At 44.5% G+C, this 23,331-nt stretch overlaps 1 protein-coding gene across 5 annotated transcripts in view; it reads left to right on the top strand.

The window, feature by feature from the left end:
- FGFR2 (fibroblast growth factor receptor 2) overlaps positions 1-23,331 on the top strand; it is a 121,653-nt gene that overhangs the window by 53,646 nt on the left and 44,676 nt on the right. For all 5 annotated transcript variants that reach the window (XM_025396746.1, XM_025396745.1, XM_025396743.1 and 2 more), the window contains one exon: positions 6,690-6,813. In XM_025396746.1, the coding sequence (XP_025252531.1) occupies positions 6,690-6,813 (124 nt within the window). The remainder of the gene's footprint in view (positions 1-6,689; positions 6,814-23,331) is intronic.

Genomic DNA, 23,331 nt, shown 5'->3' with positions numbered 1-23,331 from the left:
TGTCATTTTAAAGAGTTTCTGATACAAATGTTATGCTTAATCCACCAGTATGTTTAGGGGGAGAAATCATGACTAATGTACTTATCAGCACGTTTATACTTTACGGAGATTTTTTTCAGCGAAGACATTTCAGCTTTAATCCCAGATCAAGCGGTCTTTGATGAGGACACAGGCATATGTTTGTGTTAGCCAACGTTTATGGACTGCTCCCCTGCATCGTGACTTTCCAGGTGCCTCCCATGGAGCAAGTTGCTCAGTCCTTCCTCAGCCCAAAGAGGCAGACACTGTTATTTTGCCCTTTTTCATTTGAGGGCTTGCCCTACACCTACCTCATAGGTGGCACAGCAGCCATTTGGACCCGGGTGGTTTTGCACCAGAATTTATGCTCTTGCTAAACTGCTTTCTTCAAATGTAGTTCCATGTTTTGTAAAAACACTGTCGTTGTTGAATGAGAAACATAATGAAAGTAATGGCTCCCCAAAAGCATGCAAAGATCTAGCCCAAGGTGTACTCTTGAGAGCAAAGTTGGGGATATGATGCTGTTCTTCCAACTGCCAAGACCTCTGTGGGTTATTTATTTGTTTATTTTTGAGACAGAGTCCCTCTCATATTGCCCAGGCTGGGGTGCAGTGGTACGAACATGGCTCAGTGCAGTCTTGACCTCCTGGGTTCAAGTGATCCTCCTGCCTCAGCCTCATGTGTAGCTGGGACCACAGGTGCATGGCACCACGTTTGGCTAAGTGTTAAATTTTTTGCAGAGACGGGGGGGTCTCACTTTGTTGCCTAGGCTGGCCTCGAACGCATAAGCTCAAGTGATCCTCCCGCCTCAGCCTCCCAAAGTGTTGGAATTACAGGCTTGAGACACTGTGCCCAGCTGGTTATGAGGTTTTTACATTTATTGTGGTGATAGATGCATAACATAAAATCTGCCATTTAAGTCATTATCAAGTTTAGTAGGCATTAATTACATTCACAGAATTGTGTAACCATCACCACTATTTTCAAAACGTTTTCATCTCTCCAAACAGAAACTTTGTACCCATTACGCAGTAAGTACTCATTTCCCCCTCCCCTACTGCACCTGGTAACCTCTAACCTACTTTTTGTCTCTATGAATTTGCCTATTCTGTGTATCTTATATAAGTGAAATCAGGATATTTTTCCTTTTGTGTCTGGCTTATTTCACTTAACGAAGGTCCGTCCATATTGTAGCATGAATCAAAACTTCATTCCTTTTTATGGCTGAATTATATTCCATTGTATGGATATACCACATTTTGTTCATTCATCTGCTGATGATCACTTGGGTTGCCTCTACCTGTTGGCTATTGTGAATAATGAAGCAATTGGTCTACAAGTATCTGTCCCAGTCCTTACTATAAGTTTCTCTGGTATATACCTAGGAGTGGAATTGCAGGACCATATGGCATTTGTCTGTTTTGCAAAAGCAAAAATGGGGAAGATTGTGACATTTTTAAAGCGCTAAGTTCAACAGGCGGTGGATGTCCTGCCGCAGCCACCTTTGCGAGCACCTACAAGCAACGGGCATCTAAGAAAACATGGCATGTTGTAATTCACTTCCCACCTCCTCCGGAGAGATCCAGTGGTTGTTTACTGAGCAGAGGGAAGAGTTTCTGCCACTGGTCCCCGAGGATCAGATTGCCCGGCCCTGTTCTCTGGACACCTCCTGAAAAGCAAACTTCATGTATCAATGTTGGAGTTTAAGCATTAACAGGTGTTTGCCTCCACATCTGCGTGGTGGTGAGCAACAGCAAGTACCTCTGTCCTTGACATGCAAGCTTAGTTGTCACAAATGCTTTCAGAAAAGATGGTTTCAAGTCCCCCAGGCACCTGCTGAAAGTGGGGGGCTGGGATGGGAGAGTAAGATTTTATGCATTTTTGGTTTTTTCTTTTGTTTTGAGACAGAGTGTCACTCTGTCACCCAGGCTGGAGTACAGTGGCACGATCTCAGCTCACTGCGGCCTCTGTCTCCCAGGTTCAAGTGATTCTCTTGCCTCAGCCTCCTGAGTAGCTGGGATTACAGGCACCTGCTACCATGCCTGAGTAATTTTTATCTTTTTAGTAGAGACAGAGTTTCACCATGTTGGCCAGGCTGGCCTCGAACTCCTGGCCTCAAATGATCTGCCCGCCTTGGCCTCCCAAAGTGCTGGGATTACAGGCATGAGCCACTGTACCTGGCATATTTTTTGGATTTTAATGGCAACTCATCTGTTGAAAGAACTGATCTGTTCATGGGGTGGGTGCCTGTGTGAAGGCTGGGATTACAAGAGATTGCTGTCTTCCTGGGTAAATTGGGTGCTGGTACTGGTGGGAGAAAGGCTTGGGAATATCTTTCTGATATCACATGGACACAGTGTTCTACCTGGCACAGAGTAAAACTTTGTATCACCTTCTGGATGTTTATTCTGCTTGTTATCGAACACCTGGGTATTTGGAAATGTCTGGATTTTTTTGCAATGTGGAAGGTAAATATCCAGGTGACAGCCTGGGTCTTTAACCTTTCACCCTTCACCTTTCACTTTGGTGTTTTGGTGTCAACAAACTAAATCTACATTCCCAGTTGTCACCTGAGGGTAGCCTGGGATTTAATAGGCATTTTGGGGGAATGAAGGTAACAGAAGAATTCTGAAAAACCTGTCTGGGCCACCTTGTGTCTTTGTGTGGATAGGGTGTGGAATGTTCATGGAATCCGCTTTTTGTATTACACTTGGGAGTTTAGAACATTTTGCTTCAATCTGCTTTGTTTCAATATTGAAATGTTATTTTTAAAAAGTCTTTAGTGAACATGGTTTTGAAGCCCATGCTCTCCTATTCTGTTACTGGCAGATGAAAAATAATGATGAATTCCACAAAGATTTGGCCATGAGCAGGAAAGAAAGAGCCTTGTGTTGGTTGGTGCAGAATTTCTTCCGTCTCTGGCTTTTCTGTTTGTTTTGCCAGATCCATTGGTTCTGCAGGAGGTAGCTACTATTGAATGATTATCTAAGGAGCTGTTTTATTATATTTTTTTGTTGTGTGTGTTGAGATTTCTGTTTGTTTGAAAGGTAGAAATGAGAAAAAAGTAAACAATACCCGTAATCCCAGTGCTTAATTATATAACATACATTGTTAACAATTTGGTATATTTTCTTTCTGATTTTAGCTATGTTTACAGTCAGGCTTATACCTTCAGTTCTATATGCATCTTTAGGGTGGTAAATGTGTCTGGTTTTTTTTTTTTTTAAATAAATTGGAATCATGAATTAATTGTTTTTCATTTATCAATAACTGTTTAATGACACCTTACCAGGTCTGGAGATAATGCTTCATTCTTTTTTATGACTATAGACTACGCTGTTTGAATGAACAATCCATTAGTTCATACAGGATGGACTATACATTCTTAATGTCTCTCTCCTTGACGTTTTTTTGCTCTTACAAGCAGTGCTTGAAGCAGCAGTTTTGTTCATGTGCCTTGAAGTAATTGTGCTATTTTCTGTGGGCTAGCTTTCTAGAAGTAGAATTAACTGGGTCAAAAAAATGTGTGCTGCTAATTTTAATAGGTACCAGCAAGTTATTTTACACAAAGGTTTTTCTCAATTTATGTTCCCATTCTCAACTGGAATCTTTTATTTCCCTACACATTCACCAAGTACTGAATAACACTGATCCTTCTAATTTTTGTTAATCAGCTGGTGAATAACAGTGTCTCATTATTGTTTTAATTTGCATTTCCCTGATCATTAATGAGGTTAAGCATCTTTTCATATGTTTATTGGGTATTTACATTCCCTCTTTTCTGAAAGCAAAGATGGTGTATGTGCATTTGGCCTAACTGGCAAAAGAATTGTAGCACTGAAAATCTGAGGAATTTAGAAACATGCATTGTATATCTTATGTCATCGGAAGAGTTGTTTCTGTAGGTTTATATTGAATTTCCATATGGAAATAGAGTAATGAAAAAACTCCCAAACTTTGTGCTTTTGTTTGCCATCTTTATCAAGTTATTATTGTAGTTTCTTAGCTTGCTATTAAGCAACCACTAATCAATGGTAGGATATCCCCTACAGAAGTGTCCAGCAGTCCCACTGTTGGTAGCATTGAAGGGCATCCATTTGGAAAATGCTACAGCTCATAAAATTTGAGTCAATAAATCAAATACTGGAGCAATGGTGTAAGAAAATAAATATTAACAGCACTGCATGGGGCAATATTGATCTAGTACCAAGATTTCTGGACGGACAGAAACACCCTGTTTGGTAATTGTGCTTCTCATTGTAAAAACATTTTACAAACGTTAACTTATTAATATTTGTAGTGCATCTCCAGGAAGTAAATATTCAGGGAGCACGTGCTCTTGAAGAGGGATCTTGTATGGAATGCCATGGCCCCAGTGAGAGACTCGAGCTGACCATATCCCCTGGGGTTAAAAAGAGGAGCAGTGAGCCAAGCTACATATGCCAAGATTTAATGTCTCAGCCGAGTCAGGCAATGTCCCTCCCTGTGCAGTTCAGGTTCAGCTCCATTTGGAATACTCTGTGTGCCAAATCTGGATCCAGGCACAAGAAAGACATTGACAGTTTGAATGGGGTCCAGAGACAGGCACTAGCTGTGATTAAGGGCTTATGGGCATGACATTTGAGCGGGGGCTCAAAGAACTGAATATTTACAGCAGAGATAAATGCTGGATTACATGGCTTGGCAACGTGGGGACCCATGGCTACATCCCTAAGTTACCTGCCACATGACTGGTTCCCGATAGGCAAAGAGAGAATCATTTCTGTTACCCCTGAGACCTTGAGGTGAAGGGAGGGTCTCTTTTTGGGTCTGTGACCTTCAAGTAAAATCAAGGAGCTTATACCTATGTGTCCCATGCTCTTAGCATAACGACACCATCGTAGCACCCAGGGATCCAGGATTTACGTAGGGAATTCTCATTGCGCTGGAAGATTTAGCATCCATATCTCCTCCTCCTCCAGAAGACACATTCTGAATGCAAGGTGCTTATCTCTTCTAAGGGGAGATGCAGTAGCATCTTGTTTGGGTCCTGTTACAAGTCTATGGCTCAACCAAGAGCAGAAAGCGAGTCTTTGATGTAGAGTACAGTACAGACTCTCCACTGTCGATCAGATGCCCGTAGATTCATTTTACTGCCAGACATTTTGCCTGCGACAGTGAGGATCAATTTCCCATTACCAGCTCCAGGCTGTTAGACTCTGAAACAGCCTTCATAGTTGTCGGTGACTGCAGCAGCCGAGCAAAGTGACTGCCCAGAACTGTCTTAACTCACTGCTTGTACTCTGTTAAGGAGGAAGGAGGCCAACCTTCACCCAGTGATCCTTTCTAAGACTGTCGGTGATGAGCAGCGACCTGGTTTTAGAACTCAGCAGCAGTAACTCCACCCTGCAGTCACGGCTTGCATAGAACTCAATGGCTGACATGAAAATCGTGGCTCTCCAGCGTGCTCCTCGCATCTCTTAACTCTGTTGGCAGGCTAATCACTGGCGCTGCTTTGCAAAGTGGACAGCTGCTCTGCCCTCCTGTTTTTATAATGGAGTGGTTACGAGATGATTTTCTTTATTCTCTAGTTTCTTGTATCACTCATGTGCTTGCAAATGCTCTGCCTGTATTCATTTTTTACGTGATTAACCCAAAATACTTGCAGTGCCCAGGGCATGGCTCAGAAGGTCAGTTGAAATTCCTGAAATGATAGCTGAGGTTAGTAGGCCTTGACTGTTTATTTTTTCACTTCATTTCACTGGAGTGCCTTGTCCAAAACACCTATAGAGAGTGACTTGGATTCAGATAGAAACACTAAAGCCTTGAACCCTGAAGATACGAGATGTTACATTTTGTAGTAAGGAAAACTCACGCATGTTTGAAAATTTGAGTCCATGGAAATATTTGAAAAGCAGGGGGAGAACATTAGAATGGCATCTCTTCGTGTATTGACAGAACCTTGGGTAGGAGTCACAGTAGCTGATTTTCACATGTGCTGCTTATCTTTGAAAAGTCTCAAGAAGTTTGTGAACAGACTGATATACAACTTGAGTTTTGTAAGGATTCATTGCTCCCATATTTGGAATTCTGGGTATTTCTCTGAGGAACATGTATATCTATTCAGCTACCACCAGGGATGGGAAGGGCAGACCTATGTTCTCAGCTGAAACTTCCTGAGACATCCAGACAACATCTGAGAACTATGAGCTCCTTAGGAGAAATGAGTTAGTTAAGGCAGGACAGAGGTCTTGGAGCAGTGCCTGGCATACACAGTAAGTGCTCACTAGTGTTAGTTCTAGATGGTTCTGTGAGGCTGAAATGGATGCGCAAACTAGTAGCTCGCCTGCCTGCGGCCATTGGTACCAGGCTGGCTGGTGTTCAGGCTTCCTGGCCACTTGGCCTCTCCTGGAGGAACCCTCACATCCACATTGGTAATAGGCCCACGCTGTACACTGCTGAATACCCCTGCACATCTGAATGTGTCAATATTTGCTTCACAGGTGTTCACCATGATGATGATGATGGTTTTCATTTCTCATGATTCTTAGTGACAGTTACCCATTTAGAATTTAAGTGATTCTTCTATCCCTTCCTTGCCTCCTTCAGCTTCTTTTTAAATCAAGAAAGCATAGTACTTGGTATTCTGTGCTAGGATTGTTAAGTAACTGCCTTTGCTTTGATCTTTTCAGGTACGAAACCAGCACTGGAGCCTCATTATGGAAAGCGTGGTCCCATCTGACAAGGGAAATTATACCTGTGTGGTGGAGAATGAATACGGGTCCATCAATCACACGTACCACCTGGATGTTGTGGGTGAGTTTGCCTCTCCTCGGGTGGCGGCTGCACACCAGCCCGTTCTTGCTTGACTCGTTTGAAAGCGTGAACGTTAAGTCCTGTTTCTCCCAAAAGTTTCAGGAGAATTGGTTCATTCTTATTCTTTCTACTATCATTTTAGAAGGCTGCTTCTGTCATCTGACAATGTTCTGTTTTCCAGGCAGCCAGGGTTTATGAGCTTTGCATGATCCTCATGGTTCCCAAGCGTCATCTGTGTAAAGTGGACGTGGTATGAAATGTCTGACATTTTGGAAGCTGAGATTGCTCTGAAAATGTTAACTGGGCAGGTGAAAAGGGTGCAGATGTGCTGTAGGAGACCTTTGGTTTTAAAAGAGAAGCATCATTTCCCCAACAGGGCAACTGTAGAACGCCAGCTGAAGAGTAAAGGAAAAGGTCTGAGGACTGAGCCTGTGGTTGGCTGGAAAAAGGTGAATGTTGAGGGCCCGTCACTTCCATCACAAAGTCATTAGACAGTACCAGTTCCGTGTCTGTTCCTGGCAGCTATTTCCTCTGTGCAAAGGGAACCATATATATGAGCTTATAAATACATTTTTGTCAGAGTGCACAGATAAGTAGGCCATTTTAATTAAACATTGGAGACCACCAAGCCTGTTGTCTTGGAAACTCAAATTTTTTCCCAAGTTTTGCCTGTGATGATGGGGCTTTGTTGTAACTAATGGAGAAAGGATGTTTCTGTGTCTTGGAGGATTGCTAACATATGGAACTCTACCTAAGACATATTTCACTGTTGCAGGATGGCAGGTTAAGATCCTTTCCATGTAGGGGCCATCTTTTCTCTTTCCTGTCATGTGCCATGACTTTCAACCTGCCACCATGAGCCCTTTCTTTTGGTTTGCCCTCCCTAAATGCACATTGCTGACTTCTGCTACAGACTCAACTCAGTTCACACTCACGTTTCGCCGTAATGTGACTGTTGGTAATTCCACAAGCCCACACCACCCACTGTGCCTCTGTAAACAAAGTGTCTCCTGCATCATTGCCTGTGCGTGTGTCCCTAGTATCATCTCACATGTGGGTCTCCTTCAACAAAATATCTTTGAAGAGAGAGACCCCATAGATATTGAAATTGCCCAAAAAGCCACTAACAAATAATCCAAAAGCTTGATTAACCACATTGCAAAGATTTGGTTAATTAAAATTTTAGGTTAACTGAAAAGTAAACAGAACTATTTTGATTTTCTGTCAAGTTAAATGGAATTGGATCTGTAAGACACTCTGCCTTAGAAAGCATGGTATAGCCATTACTTTCATTTGCATATAAGCATTCAGGGAAAATAGTGCTTATTTGAAGATTTGAGTTTTGTTCTTCAGAAGCCTTCCGGCAAAATTTGATAGGTCCTTGAATAATGTTGATACTATAGATGTTCATAGAAGAGTGAGTTTTAGAACTCTTTCCCCATGGAGATATTTGTGGCATGTTTCTTAGTGGAAATTACTATGTTCAGATATTTTACAAAACAAACAAAAAGAGAAGTAACACTCAAATATGAGAAGAAAATGGTTAACATTTATTTTGGCGTTGATACACTATGAATCCATTGATCAAAGAGCCTATGACTTGGCATTTACCTGGGTTTTTGTGTATACTGAATGTGACATAAAAATATTTCTATTTAGGGAAAGAGAGTTAGATTTTGGGCTAAACGTTCTAAATACCTAATTTTGAAATTAAGTAATTTATTGTGGGAAAAAATAATCGTGCTGTAGCAGTCTTTTGGGATTATAGCTTTGCATAGGTCTACAAATCATTCATTAGGCTGGGCTGGGGCCATTCCAGGCATCGTGGAGTCAGATCGCGGCCACTCCGGTCTGGGCTCTTGCTTACAGCAAGTTTTAGGTTGAGTTGTTATGTAAAACATTCAAAAGCCCCTCACCCCACCTCCCCTTTGAGCTTTCTGGCAGCTCATCCCTGTGAAGCCCTGAAGTCTCTCTTAGAGTTTAGGGTTGGGATTTGGATTGGGCTGCTGAATAATGGAATTGTGCTGTCTAATGTTAATCCCCTGGCAATCAGTCTTGTTGAAAAGAGCGTATGATTCAGTGGTGTAATGTAGAGAGAGCGTGGAGTGTATGGAGTAATGCAGAGAGAGGCCTGATTATGTCACAAATTTGGGAGATCGCCCAGCTAAACACGGGCCAATAATGACACAATGCTGGTTGGGAATATCCATTAAAGCTCAACTCCAATAATTTTCCAAGCCTTGAACCTTCTTTATAAATAGAAGCCAAAAGTCAGTGGAGTATAAGACATTTTCAGTAAAGATGGAAGTGTGAAATACTCTCATCTCTGCTCAAAACCTTAGTAATTGCCTTGCGAAGCACTAATAAAATAAGAATTGAGTCAGCTAAAGAGGCTCATGTAGATGTACAGGGTTGGCAGTCATTCTGAACGTCTCAGCAAGTGGAAACAAAAAGGATTCAGGCTTAAGCAGTGAATTTCTGGTAGCCCACAGGCCCAAATGTGATACACTGCTGTGTGATAACAGCTTTTCAGCCACCTCTCTGTTTCACAGAAAATCAGAAACCCTATCCCAGTGCAAGCGAAGTCCCTTTCTTGCCCACATTCTTTGGGGTTTTATTTTTGTTGCTATGATACATAGATTGTGGTTCAGATATTACGAAGCATCAAGATGGGTGAGATCTTTTTATTGAAATTCTTCCTTGGAAAGGCGTTCCCATAAGCACTTTAATGTAAAAGCCGTGTAATTTAAGTGACATTCTTGTGTTCTGGAATTAAACAGCAAGCCATTGTTGTGTGTAAGGGAAATGCTCTCATTTATGGGAGCCCTTTTAGGAGCCTGGCTTGATCCTCATTAAAATTGACACCATGACTTTTCAGCTATTTACTGCAAGGGAAAATTAGTGTGACGCTCCACATTTCGGTAATTGTGGCAATAATAAAATGGGCTCCCCTAAAATAGCCGGCTCCGGGAGGTGGCACATCTTCACCATCATTCATCATTGAGTGGTACCGGAGCCCTGGATTCCGACTGGGGTCCTGTCACTGTGAAGCTGCAACGTTGGGATGACTCATTTCACTTTCCTTGTGTCCAAAAAGGAAGGAACCGGAACTCATGAATGTTAGAACAAAAAAGTGGCTTGTGCCATGGAACCAATAGCAGGCTTGTCAGTGGCCATACCTGGGGCCCCTAGTGAATTGGGACAAATTATTTAGCTTTTCCGAGGCTCTGTTTTATCACCAGTAAAATCGGAATGATGATACTGACCTCATTCCTATGATGGTTGTATTAGGTTTCCTAGGGCACCCCTAACAAATTACTATAAGCTAATTGGCTTAAAACAAAAGAAATCTATTCTCTTACAGTTCTGGAGCCTAAAAGTCCAAAATTAAGGTGTTGGCAGGTTCCATGCCCTCTCCCAGCTTCTGGTAGCTGTCTTTGGCTTGTAGAGGCACCACTCCAATCTCTGCCTCCGTCTTCATGCAATCATGTTCTCACTGTGTGTCTCAAAATCACCTTCTGTCTTCTTCTTGTGAGGACACCTGTCACTGGATTTAGGGCCCACCATAAATCCAGGATGAGCTAACCTCGATCTTTTTAACTTAATTACCTTTGCAAAGACCTTTTCCTTCAAATAAGGTCACATTCCTAGTTTCCAAGGCTTAGGACGTGAACTTACCTTCTCAAAGGTCACCCTTCAACTCACTACGTTGGTTATGAGGCATCAGTTGGCTCAGCAGATGAAAACATCAGATTGGCATGTAGGTGGCCAGCAACAAATACTGGTTTCCTCCCTTCCAAACCAGGATTCTTTTGAGGGTTAGAACAGATCTTTAATAGCTTTTATTAGTCTCAATCAGAAGTCTTATTAAATAAACAATGCCATTTTGAGGCTGGGCGCAGTGGCTCACACCTGTAACCCAGCACTTTGGGAGACCGAGGTGGGCGGATCACCTAAAGTCAGGAGTTAAGAGACCAGCCTGGCCAACATGGTGAAACCTCGTTTCTACTAAAACTACAAAAATTAGCCGGGCATTAGGTGGGCACCTGTAATCCCAGCTACTCAGGAAGCTGAGGCAGGAGAATTGCTTTAACCCAGGAGTTGGAGGTTGCAGTGAGCCAAGATTGTGCCATTGCACTCCAGCCTGGGCAGCAAGAGTGAAACTCCATCTCAAAAAGAAAACGAAAAAAGAAAGCCAGGTGCAGTGGTTCACGCCTGTAATCCCAGCAATTTGGGAGGCCAAGGCAGGCAGATCATGAGGTCAGGAGTTCAAGATCAGCCTGACCAACATGGTGAAACCCTATCTCTGCTAAAAATATAAAAATTACCCGGGTGTGGTGGCGCACACCTGTAATCCCAGCTACTCAGGAGGCTGAGGCAGGAGAATCGCTTGAACCCGGGAGGCGAAGGTTGCAGTGAGCTGAGATTGCGCCACTGCACACCAGCCTGGGTGACAGAGCGAGACTCCATCTCAAAAAAAAAAAAAAAAAGTCATTTTGGGACCTAGAGAAGTGGCCAGAGGCTGACATTGACATTTCCTGCTGAGGCTTCCACCTTTGACTCATGCTGTCATCGAAGCCGTCCTGAGACTGATTTGGCTGTTGGACTTGCAGGAGAGGGGTGTGGAGTTTGAAGACTTGAAGTTCATGGAGTTGGCCTCTTTACGCCCACCCCTCCCCCTCCCTCACTTTACAGTGGAGGAAGTTCAGGTTCAGCTGGGATAAGTAAATTTGCTAAGTTAGGGCTTGGATCAGGCATTCTGGAGCTGGGGCCTGCATCTGGGTGTTCTCCACACCTACTTATATGAATGCTCCTTGCTCTCCAAGCCGACTTTTTCATTTGATGTTCACTGTGGCGTGTTTCAGTAGGGACTGCTGCTGTCACCCCACCCTGCTTTCAGCTCTTTGCTGCAGAAGACAGAATGTACAGGAGAAAAATAAGAACTTAAAAGACTAGTTGCTCTTCCTCACTCATGTAGACGATTTGGCTTTGAATCACGAATTCTTGCTTCTTTTGGGCATTCCAGGTCTGCATTTCCAGAGACCCTCAGGTACGTCAAGCTTTTTGCCTGGTATTTGATATTTTGGGGGACAAAGTACAGTGGAGCCTCTGATTTTTGCCAAGGCCAGATATGTCTTCTCCCCATTCCTTGTTTTTTTTTTTTAAAAGAGACAGAGTCTTGCTCTGTTGCCCAGGCTGGAGTGCAGTGGCATGATCTTGGCTCATTGAAACCTCCGCCTCCCAGGTTCAAGTGATTCTCCTGCCTCAGTCTCCTGAATAGTTAGGATTATAGCTGTGTGCCACCATGCCCAGCTAGTTTTTGTAGTTTTTAGTAGAGATGGGGTTTCACCATGTTGGCCAGGCTGGTCTCAAACTCTTAGCCTGGAGTGATCTGCCTGCCTTGGCCTCCCAAAGTGCTAAGATTACAGGTACAAGCCACCGTGCCCGGCCTTTATCAGTTTAACTTTCCAGCAATTTGTTCCCCCTGCCTGTCCCCATTCCCTTGAATGAAAGCTGTAAGCAGCAGGCAGTTGCTGTTTGGGGGCCCATCAGAGGCCGCATGTCACTTCTGGATGGGTCAGGCGTCACTGCCAGTCCCAACTTGCTGGCGGCAGATCAGCATGGCACTGTCAACTAGCCCTTGACATAAATCTGTTGTAACTCAGCTCCAGACATGATGGGACACAGCCCGAAAGCTCACAGGAATCCGTACCAGAGCGAAGTCCCCCCTCAGGCGTGTGTTCGAGAATGAAGCGTCTTTTATTCCAAGCACTGACTGATAAGCTCGAATGTGGAGTTGACACCTGGAATGGAGCTTTTGGGAGCTTTTGGCAGCCCGTCCCCAGTGGGAGAAGGAGGAATGGCTGAAGTTGTTGACTGCTTGGGGCAGCCTCTGTCCCAGGAAGACAAAAGCTCCAGTGTGATAGCTGAGCCGGGGCCAGGGGACCAAGGCACGGCGGAGTCCCTCAAACCACAGCTGGAGTGTGAAGTTTGGACTCTCTCCTGGGTTTGGAACAAAGTAGTGGTTAAGTAAATGAAGAAGCGGTGGCCTAGTTAATTAATTAACCGGTCAATTCATTACTGAAGCTGTCAAGATTCGATCATTCCTGCCCACTTGCTCCCGATGGAAGGCTGCGTCTCGGTCTCAGTTTCCATCACACTGTGGCTTCTGGATGGAACTTTTGTTTCTGTGTGTGATGAGGAGTGGCTATGGTGGCATCATTTAAATGACGTGATTCTGCATGTCCAGAGACGTTAGGACATTGAAAGCCTGGCCATTACCGTTTAGGTTGTCACGCTTGTACCTGTTCCTGGCACAAGGTCTTGGCTCCATAGAGCCCTGTGGGGTTCTGAACTTGAAGCCTCTTGACTTAGAGGCTTCCTGGCCAGGCCTCATTTGATTTTCCATACTCCTGGTTTCACTGCCAGTGAATTCTTTTCCATTTCTCGCTCTGAGTGTAAGACTTGGTGTCCTACCCTGACACGGGCTCTGCATGCCAGCTCTAGAGTTGCAAAATCTCGCCGGAGGGGGGCAGAAAGCCCCTCTATTGAGAAGGGATTGGGGTGGCGTGCCAGGTAATGGGTCACAGCGACGGCCTTTCTAAGTGGGCTTGTTTAGTTGACAGGAGATCACGGAACTGGAGCGGGCTTGAGGAGGAAACACTTTCCTTTTGCTGCTTTTGTGTCCCCAGCAGCCATCTCATCCCGTTCTTATAAACCATCACTGTTGCAGACAACCCCTAAGGGTCTCTACTGTGTGCCACATGCCCTCTGTGGAGGTTCAGGTGGAAACTACATGGAGATGGGCGTCAAGTTCTGTTTCCATCCTTGCTAACTCTATGGCCTTGGAAAAGACATGGAACCTCTGAGTCTCAGTTTCCTTGCATGTAAAATGGGGGCAATGACCCACTTTTTCCTTGTAGCACTATGGGGAGGAGGAGGTGGTAGGAGAGGCAGCGCTTTTAAATAACAGTACCATGCAACTGTTAGTCAGTATTGTGCGTCGGTCCCACACTTCCTCTTGCATCTCCAGACAGAGTCACCTACCCTGAGCCCATCCTGATGAAAGGAGGGGTCAGTCCTGTCCTTTCCTCCAGGATAGAGATTTCAAAACTTCCTTTGGTAGCTACTGTTTAATGAGCTTTTGATTGCTACAAAGCAGCTTTTCATTCCTGTTTCACAACAGCGATCCCGGGGGGCAAAGGCTGGTTAGTGGCAGCTAGATCACTCCGAACGTATTGACTGGCAAATACAGACTCTCCCGCAGAACTGACCCCAGCAAGAAGCCTTTGGGAGCAGGTGGTATTCTGTGGGTGCCAGCTCCCTGGGGTGGGAGCAGGCACACGCCAGCCTGGATGGGGCATGGTGGAACTCTGCAGTGTCAGCTTTTTTGTCACATTCTCTACAGGCTACCCGTTGTCCTTTGCCCCACCATTGAGGAAGGAAGCCTTATTGACTGCTTTTGGTTCCTGCAGGGGGGGCCTGGGTGAGGTGGCTGGAGAGAGGGCTAATATTTGGTCTGGCATTTAATCTTGGCATTTCATTTATGGTGTGGGCAAAGAGGATGTAGACGTGTTAAAATCAAGTTAATATCTTACAGTTTTATGTAAGAAGAGGTTATCTGGAGATTCGGTGAGGATGGGGCAGAGAGAAAGCTGCTTCTGTCAGAGCTTGGACAAATAAACTTGCCATGAAATGTCAATTTATTGATGGCAGTAAGAGTGTGCAGTAATGTGCTGAAACTTAGCAAGGTTTCTATCAGCGTGTGCTAAATTGAAATAATCCAAAAACAGTTTAATAAGTTGCTTATATTTGGAGTTTTATGGTTCTTAACATTGCAAATTCTGAAGAAAGAAATTAGTTTCTCTCTAAACTCACTTAGTCATATGGCTGTATCAACAGCTGCCTTTATAAATCGAAAGACCTCAGTTGGGAAGTTTTATGAGATGGAGTCTTGTTCTCTTGCTCAGGCTGGAGTGCAGTGGCGTGATCTTGGCCCACTGCAACCTCCTCCTCCTGGGTTCAAGTAATTCTCCTGCCTCAGCCTCCCGGTAGCTGGGATTACAGGCGGACACCATCACACCTGGCTAATTTGTGTATTTTTAGTAGAGATGGAGTTTCACCATGTTGCCCAGGCTAGTCTTGAACTCCTGACCTGAGGTGATCTGCCTGCCCAGGCCTCCCGAAGTGCTGGGATTACAGGCATGAGCCACTGTGCCTGGCCTGCCAACTCTTGTTAAGATGTGTGTGTGGAATGCTTTGTGTTCTTCCCCTTTTAAAAGATGTGTCTGTTGGTTTGTTTTCACGGATTCGCTCTCCCTTAGGAGACCCGGCTCTTGCATTCACGGTCTTCGTGCTTGGTTTGTTTTCACCGTCAGAGAAGGTAGGATGCTGTAGGGTTCTACCTACAGGTAGGATGTGCTCCCTACTTAGAGAGCGGGTTTGAGTTGGAAGGGTGGCGTCAGAGAGCCGCTGTGCACCTTTCACTGTAGCTGGTCAAATGTGGGTGTCTGTGGGGAAGAGATGGCCGAGGGTGTCGGTGTTGCTGTAGGGAGGTTGTTCTGTTTCCTGTTCTGAGAAGAGACAGATGAGGCAATGGGAACCTCATTGCTTTCGCTTGGTGGGAGAAAATAGAGCAGAGCTCTCTAGCTAGGATTTTGTGTATTTGCTGAGTTGCAGTGGTTAATTCTCTGTGAAGCACGTGTTATGCTCATTTAGCCTGTATGTGGTCGAGAGGGTGATGGTTGTCCGAATGAGGCATAAGGCTTTGCCCTCATGGAGTTCCTCAGGTGACATTTTGAGGTCAAAGACCATAAATTGGGATGGAAATTTCTAGATCTTGATGGAACTCCAACTTTTTCTTTCTTTCTCTCAAAGCCGCTGGATTACAGGATTCTCTCAAATAAGGCTGGCAGGAATTCTGTCCATCCCAAATAAGTATGCAAATCTACACGTCAAACGGTGCCCCAGACATATTCCCCACCGGATCAGGGAGATTGTGGTCTTTTGAGAGACAGGCATTGGATATTATTCTAGTAGGATCTTTTGGAAATTATGCTCTATTAGAAAAAGGAAGTTCTCATTTTACTGGTTCAGTGTACACTCTGTACTGAAACTGAAAAGTAAAGAACTTAACCCTTTAAATTTTACATTTTGACCGGGCATGCTGGCTCACGCCTGAAATCCTGGCACTTTGAGAGGCTGAGGCAGCTGGATCATTTGAGGTCAGGAGTTCGAGACCAGCCTGGCCAACATGCTAAAACCCCATCTCTACTAAAAAATACAAAAATTAACCAGGCATGGTGGTGTGTGCCTGTAATCCTAGCTACTCGGGAGGCCGAGGCAGGAGAATCATTTGAACCTGGGAGGCGGAGGTTGCAGTGAGCCGAGATTGTTCCACTGCACTCCAGCCTGGGTGACAGAGTGAGACTTCTCAAAAACAAACTAACAAAAATTAAAATATTAAAAACTAGCCAGTCATCATGGTGCATGCCTGTAGTCCCAGCTATTCTGGAGGCTGAGGCAGGAGAATTGCTTGTACCCGGGAGGCAGAGGTTGCAGTGAGCTGAGATTGTGCCATTGCACTCCAGCCTAGGCAACAGAGCGAGACTCCATCTCAAAATAAATAAAATAAATTTTACATTTTGTACTAAAGAAACAAAGCCATTCTGTATGTGAGACTCCCACCGAGTGTTCACAGGGAGGGACTGGAGCTGGGGCCTGACTTGAGGCTTCCCATCTGGCTTGGACAGTGAGAAAAGCAGTGGCATTTGGATTGAAGGCTTTTGTGATCTGGGTGACGATTTTGAAGTTTCTCTTTAGGTCATGCTGTACTTAGAAGTATCTAGAACCATGATTATTTTCAGTTTCTGAGTTTCATCTCCAAGAAAACAAATGGGATTTGTTGTTCAGCCTCTCATGTTATTCCTATCAAAGGGAGGCATTTCTTGTTTGCTCAGATGGGCTAAAAGCTTTTACTTCTGCTCGAACCACCCTAGGAGCAAAACAAGGCATGTGAGAGATGAGCATGATAGATTTTCTAGACTTCTCTAGAAGAAAGGCTTTTTAGATGGTGAAAGTCGATGAAGCCTGCCGGCATTTTTACAATGGACATCCTCCATGTCTGCACATCTCAATCTCCTTCATTCTTACTAGTGGCCAATATGCTCTTCTTTCATGGATATAGTACAATTTGTTTAATCATATTAAACAATATGATTGTTGTGCAGATCTTTTGTTTTCCAGTAGGAAAACACTACAGTGACAAGCTTTGTACGCGCTTATTTATTAGGCATCTGTGTGAATATTTTTCTAGGACAGATTTGTAAAGGTTGGTTAACTGGATCGTTTTCGGTAGATTTCAGTCACACGTTGTAAAGCTCAGGGGCCTTACTTACTTGGAGTGCTTGCTGTCTTTGACGGAGGGCTCCCCTGTGCTTTGGTTTTTAGCTTCTTTGCAAATCATTGGAGAGAAGATACTCTAATTAGGAGTTCACCCATTGTAATAAGAGGGTATACTTCATTCCTGGACATTAAAAAAAATCCTTTTCCAGCTTGAAGGAAACATTCTCTTCCCCTGAAGGAAACCCAGCTATGCAGACACCAGCTGATAATCTTGCATTCCTGAAAGATGTTGCACCCCCTATGGTGAGTGGCGGCTGCTGAGGCTCTGATGTGACTCCCAGGCGTGAATGCTCTCAGCTGTGTTTACCTCAGCTCCTCAGGAGGGAGCCTGGGAGACTGACGTCTGAGTTTTATATCAGTGTCAAAACCCAAGCACAACCTAGGGAGGGGCCTCCTGCCTAGTGTGTGAGGGTCAGGAGATAGAAAAGCTCTCACTGAGTAAACTGGACAAGGTCAGTATACCTCGCTGATTGAGAAGGTAGGTTTTCCATGACCCTAGAAATTGATCTTGTTCACTCTGAGATATTGTCACCTTTGCTATGTCTCTTTTTTAAAAAAAACTGTGGTAAAATATACATAACATAAATATACCACTGTAACCATTTTTGAATGTGTAATTCAGTGACATTAAGTACATTCCATTGGTTGTGCAACTGACATCACCCATTGTTCATCTCCAGGACTTTTTCATCATCCCAAAACCGTGACTCCTTTTAGCAAAAGGAGACCAATTTTGAACCTAAATTTGGCATCATCACTCTCTGGTTACCAAAGAATCTTTAGTTCTGGTGAAACTTTTTGAAGACAGAGACCTCAGAGTATCTTAAACACTTGGGGTGTAAATAACACAGAGTCCTGCTCCTGTAATTTGCCCAAGAAGACCCAAATTGATACCCAGCTGGTAGAAGCCACTCAACCCGAAGCCAAATAATACAGCCTGGAACATTAATTAGGGAAGGTACTTTGCCTCCACCTGCTTCGGTCTTCCCAGGCCCTGAGCCCAGCCAGCACTTTACTCTCTCCTTCACTTCATTGAGCAGGCACAATGGCATTAGTGGTGTTTTGCTTCTAGCATTTCACAGGGTGCAGCCTCCATCAGTCACTTTGTGACTTTAGTGCTGGAGGGAGGACACTTCATTTTTACCCAAACAAGTTTGTTCTGCAGACTTCACTGTCTCTGCAGAGAGAGGTGTGTGTTTTAGAGGAAGCGGGAGCCCCAGCCGATTCTGCAAGACTTCCGAGAGTCAGATATCCAGACAGAAGATGCGGATACCTGGGTGACCAGACAGCAAAGAGGAAAGAATAAAAGGAGCATGCGCCAAGCCTGCGAGGGAGAAAGAGCAACAAACCAGTGACCTTCTACAAAAATGTGTTAAAAACAAACAAACAAACAAAAAACAAAAACAGGTGACTCTGGCTGCCCAGCATCCCAGACCACTCATCTGTTCTGGAAGGTGACAAGCCAAAATACCAGCTGTGGGCACCTGGGCTCTTTCTGAAGGTGTCATTTTCCTGGCCATCGTAGCCTTCCCTTTTTCTGCTGATCATTTTTAGTTCTGACCTTCCTTTGTGCTGATCTTAAGAAGCTGGAGAAAGCTTCGTGTTTCTGCGAAAACAAAACTCAGAACCCAACGAGATTTAGCCTGTCAGGCTTGAGTGCATTAGGTGGAGTCTTGACAAGGCAATGAACTCATTCTACTAATTGTAATTAGCGCGAGGCCTTTAGCAAGTTCTGGGCTCCTCAGACTTCAGAGGGCTTTGATCGGCCTCCTCCTCCTAATAACCATGCCTCATGCTAACTGGTTTAGTGCGTTTTTTATGCAACAAAAGCAACCACCGCCTACTCTTTAGAAAAAAGCTAGGCAGGCTTTAGAAAAAAGAATTCTCAGTTGTTTTCACTTGTCCTCCAGATCGCAGAATGTTCTTTCCCTTTTCAGCTCTTTGGAGTTGCTAAGAGACTGCCATTTTGGAGGAAGGGTAATTAAATTTTGATTTTAATTTAAAGACAGAGCAGGCAAGGTTATCCACGCTCCTTAAGTGAATGGGGGCTTGAGAGCAGAAGACTGGCTGTTTCCAGATCAATACTGGGAACTCCGTGTGATTGGAGTCTCTCGGTGTTTGACTGCCCGACAGAGGTGGCTTTGAAATGGCTCTTTGTGGCAAGTACTGCCTAGCTTTTGGGGAGGAATGCTCGGGAGACCAGTGTGAGCCGGGAAGCCAGCCACTCTGTGCTTGATGAATTTATAGGTGTAATTTAAGAGCCTGGTTCTCCTTCTGATCCCCGGGATGCATGTTTACTGAGCCTGTAGACATGAGGCCTCTCGGCTCAGTGGACATTCTTTATGGCCTTTGCTATGTCAGAGCAAAAGCTGTAGATCTCTTATGAGCAAACATATTACTATGTCCAGAGGAGGACTGGCATGTTATAAAAATTCAATGGTCAATTAACAAAGATTTATTCTTTGTCACTCAGGTAGGTTTTTCCTCTCTCTCTCCCTCAATAATTCCCTGTTGGAAGGAAGCAGGCTGTGCTTTCCTGCTGCAGTCTTTAGTTGGGTTATGGCTCCCAGCTACAGAGCAGGGCTTGACAGAGCCCATCCTGATATTTAAATTCTTAGCAGCTGGGCTTTCTGCTTTAGCGGAGTGGACACTTGAAAAAAGGGGGAGAGACCAAGAGTGAGAGAGAGAACGCTGGGAGAGAATGTATTTTTTTTAAAGCACTTCAGCCTGTGTTTACTACGCGTTTATTTGGTGGAACCTCATTCCAGCAGTGCAGCCAACTGTCCCGGCAGCAGTGGCCGCACCCTTTGGACTGCTTTCCATTCCGTCTTAATGTGGAATTCACACAGGCACCTTCCAATCACGCTTTTGAAGGTTCTCATCTTGTTCCAGGTCCACGCACGGTGCGTTTGCAACCTGCTGAACTCAGAACGTCTATTCTTATATGTGTATATATATATATAATTAAAATTGCAGTAAAGAAACAGAGGAGCTACCCATCAGCCTATTTTCCATGTGTTTATCTCACTCCCTTTATAAAAAGGAAAATTTGTTTTATATAATATCTGAGAGTTAAACATGCTAGAAGAGAACCTTGCCTAAAACTGTAAATCCTTCCTGTCCTTCCTGGTGGAGATGATGTGATGTTTGCTATCACATAGTAGAAGAGATGAACTAGCACCGGGCTTTAGTCTGTCACCCAGAGATAATTCATCAGTGAATTCTTTTTATATCAGCGTGTTGCAAAAAAAGTTGCAAACTTGAGGGGTTTGGTTTGCCCAGGGACTGGGGAGGTTCCTGGTGAGGAGAACACATGAGCTCTTGGGGTCATGATCCCCTTTGTCTCTGCCCTAGTACCCACTGGGCCAGGCCACAAAGGGGGCCCCCACTCTGCCCAGCCTGCATCCTTGTCCACTGTCTGCACCCTGCCGTCACCTCGGTTTTTCAGAAGTTAGGACAGGAGTCCAGGCGCTGTCATCTACTTACTGCTCACTGTTCCTGAGGTTCTTATGGATTCTGAGGGGTGGTGGATGGCTGAAGGGTTCGAGAGGAGGAGCGCAGGGTTTGGCAGATGCTGGCATCCTGGGCCCTTTTCCAAGACGTCCAGGCCTCCTTCTCCGACTTGTTTAAGGGCAGAGAATAAGGTTGCAAAGGAAATCAAAGCCTGATGTGGAGAAATGAAACATGAGACCTACTGACTTTTTAAAAACATTTTAAATAACATTCTCTAAGGTTTCATTTTATACCGAAGGCAGCTGTAATAAGTTTGGAAGACAGTGTAAGGTTTCTATTACAGAGCAATCCTGCTTGCAGTTTTTCTACCAGAAGTGAGAAAGGGTGGAGGGGGAGTGGAGGTGGTTAAGAGGTTATTTTGTATAAGGTGAGAAAATTTGAAAAGATGAATTCAAGACTGCAAGCGTGTAACATTTGGTATGCTGTCATTTGCAAATGCAATAACATTAAGCCATTGCAAACTTGGGGTGTGTGTGTGTGTGTGTGTGTGTGTGTGTGTGTGTACATAGTCGGGATAGCATTGGAATAACTTAATAACTGGAGCTCAGCAGCACTTTGGCCACAAGGAAAACAAGACTGCAGCTCTGTAGTGGGCCCTGCCAGTGTTGCCCCAGTGACTAAATTCTCTGTCGAAGCCTGGCGCAGGCCAGAGATGTCAGGCGGTATGAAAGCACTCATTGTTCACAAGGCATCATTATTTGGTACTGCATACACAATGTTTGCTTGTGAAACGATTTATTAGAAACAAGTATGTTTAAGAAAGAGGACTTGGTTTGAAACTCAGTTGATCTGGCTTATGACATTTAAGATTTTATTACCTTTGTTTCTAAGAATAGATATGTAGGCCCACTGTAAATATTTATCTTAAAACGCACCCACACTACACACACATGCATGTGCAAGTGCAGAACTGGAAAACGGAGCCAGGGCATGAATTGATACCCAAAGTTCACATTTCTGTGTGAAGGAGAATTTGCTAGGTGCATAGGAGCATAGTTTGTGACCTTGGCTGGCAGGATCTAGCCCAGAGGACGGCTTCCCCTAATGCTGTGAAGTCTCTTGGTAGGAGGCTTGGTGAGGAGAGAAGAGTGTGTGTCTGTTCGTGCGTGGACTTAACTCTGTCCTTCCCACATGGATGAGGCCAGCTGGGATTAAACCAGACCTTGGTCACTGCCCGCCGCGGACAGGTCCCTTGGATGTCCAGCCAGCTGCCAGGCATGACCAGGAGGCTTGCTGGGGCCCATCCCTGGGTCAGCGTACGAGCCAGAGAGCAAGGGTTTCACGTGACGTTTGAAGGGACCCAGCTTTGAAATTTTCTGCCACAAACACCACAAACACCACAAGTCTTAGCTTCTGGTTCTTTGCTAAGCCTACATGGGCAATATAGGAGCAAATGAATGATTTCTTTGCGGCTCCAATATCCTTATCTTTATAATGTGAAAACATAGATGTCTGTAAAGTGATGGGAGATTCTGGAATGAAATGTGCTAAGGGTAACCACTAGCACTTTTTCTTTCTTTTTAAAGACCAGCAACAGGCTTATGCAGTAAAATCAATTTGCACATGGTCTGGCTCTTGTCCAACAAATTCCACTAGATGATATTTTAATCTGAAAGGCCCAATACAGGAAGATGTAGATATCTATCGTTCTAATTTGCTGTTTCCAGCCCAGTGCACGGGGATTCTCAGGTACAGTACAGAGACATCCTTGGTGTGCGGAGCTGGCTGGGTTCTCATTTCCCTCAGTTGTTTTTAACAATGGAGGTTAGGGTAGTGGTACCCACACGTAGGGGAGGAAGAGAGGGAGGAGGCTGGTAAGTGCAGGCCTGTCGGGATGGAGTTGTGTTCTTGAATGGACACGTGATTGTGTTTTGTGTGGCTTTTGACAGATCTGTGTAGGAAGGTTCCAGTAAGTTTGTATGACAAGATCAGGTAGTAGTGTGGTGGTCTGGTGGTTATTTAATTCTTTTTATTTTATTTTATTGTTGCAAGAATGCTAAGCATGAGAACTACCATCTCAACTAAGTTTTTTTTTTTTCTTTTCTTTTTAAAGACAGGGTCTCACTTTATTGTCCAGGCTGGAGTGCAATGGCATGATCGTGGCTCACTGCAGCCTCAACTTCCTGGGCTCAAGCCACTCTCTCACCTCAGTCCCAAGTACCTGGGACTACAGGCATGCACCACCATGCCTGGCTAAGTTTTTTATTATTTGTAGAGATAGGGGTCTTGCTATGTTGCCCAGGCTGGTCTCACACTCCTGACCTCAAGCAATCCTTCTGCCTCGGCCTCCAAAGTGCTGGGATTGTGCTCAAAGGCATGAGCCGCTGCGCCTGGTCTTCAACTAAGTTTTAAGTGTACAATACGCTGTTGACTATAGGCACGATGCTGTGCAGCAGATCTCTAGAGCTTGTTCATCTTGTTTGACTGAAACTTTATGTCCCTTGATTGCAACTCACCATTTCCTTCCCTATCCCAGCCCCTGGCAACCACTGTTCCACTCTTTTATTTTATGAATGTGATGAATTTAGATACCTCATATCAGTAGAGTCATGCAGTATCTGTCTTTCTGTGACTGTCCTGTTTCAGTTAGCATCATGGCTT

The sequence above is a fragment of the Theropithecus gelada genome, chromosome 9, assembly GCF_003255815.1.
Source record: "Theropithecus gelada isolate Dixy chromosome 9, Tgel_1.0, whole genome shotgun sequence".
Taxonomy (NCBI): Eukaryota; Metazoa; Chordata; class Mammalia; order Primates; family Cercopithecidae; genus Theropithecus; species Theropithecus gelada.
The sequence above is the reverse complement of the archived record's forward strand: the minus strand, read 5'-3'. Positions and strand labels throughout refer to the sequence as shown.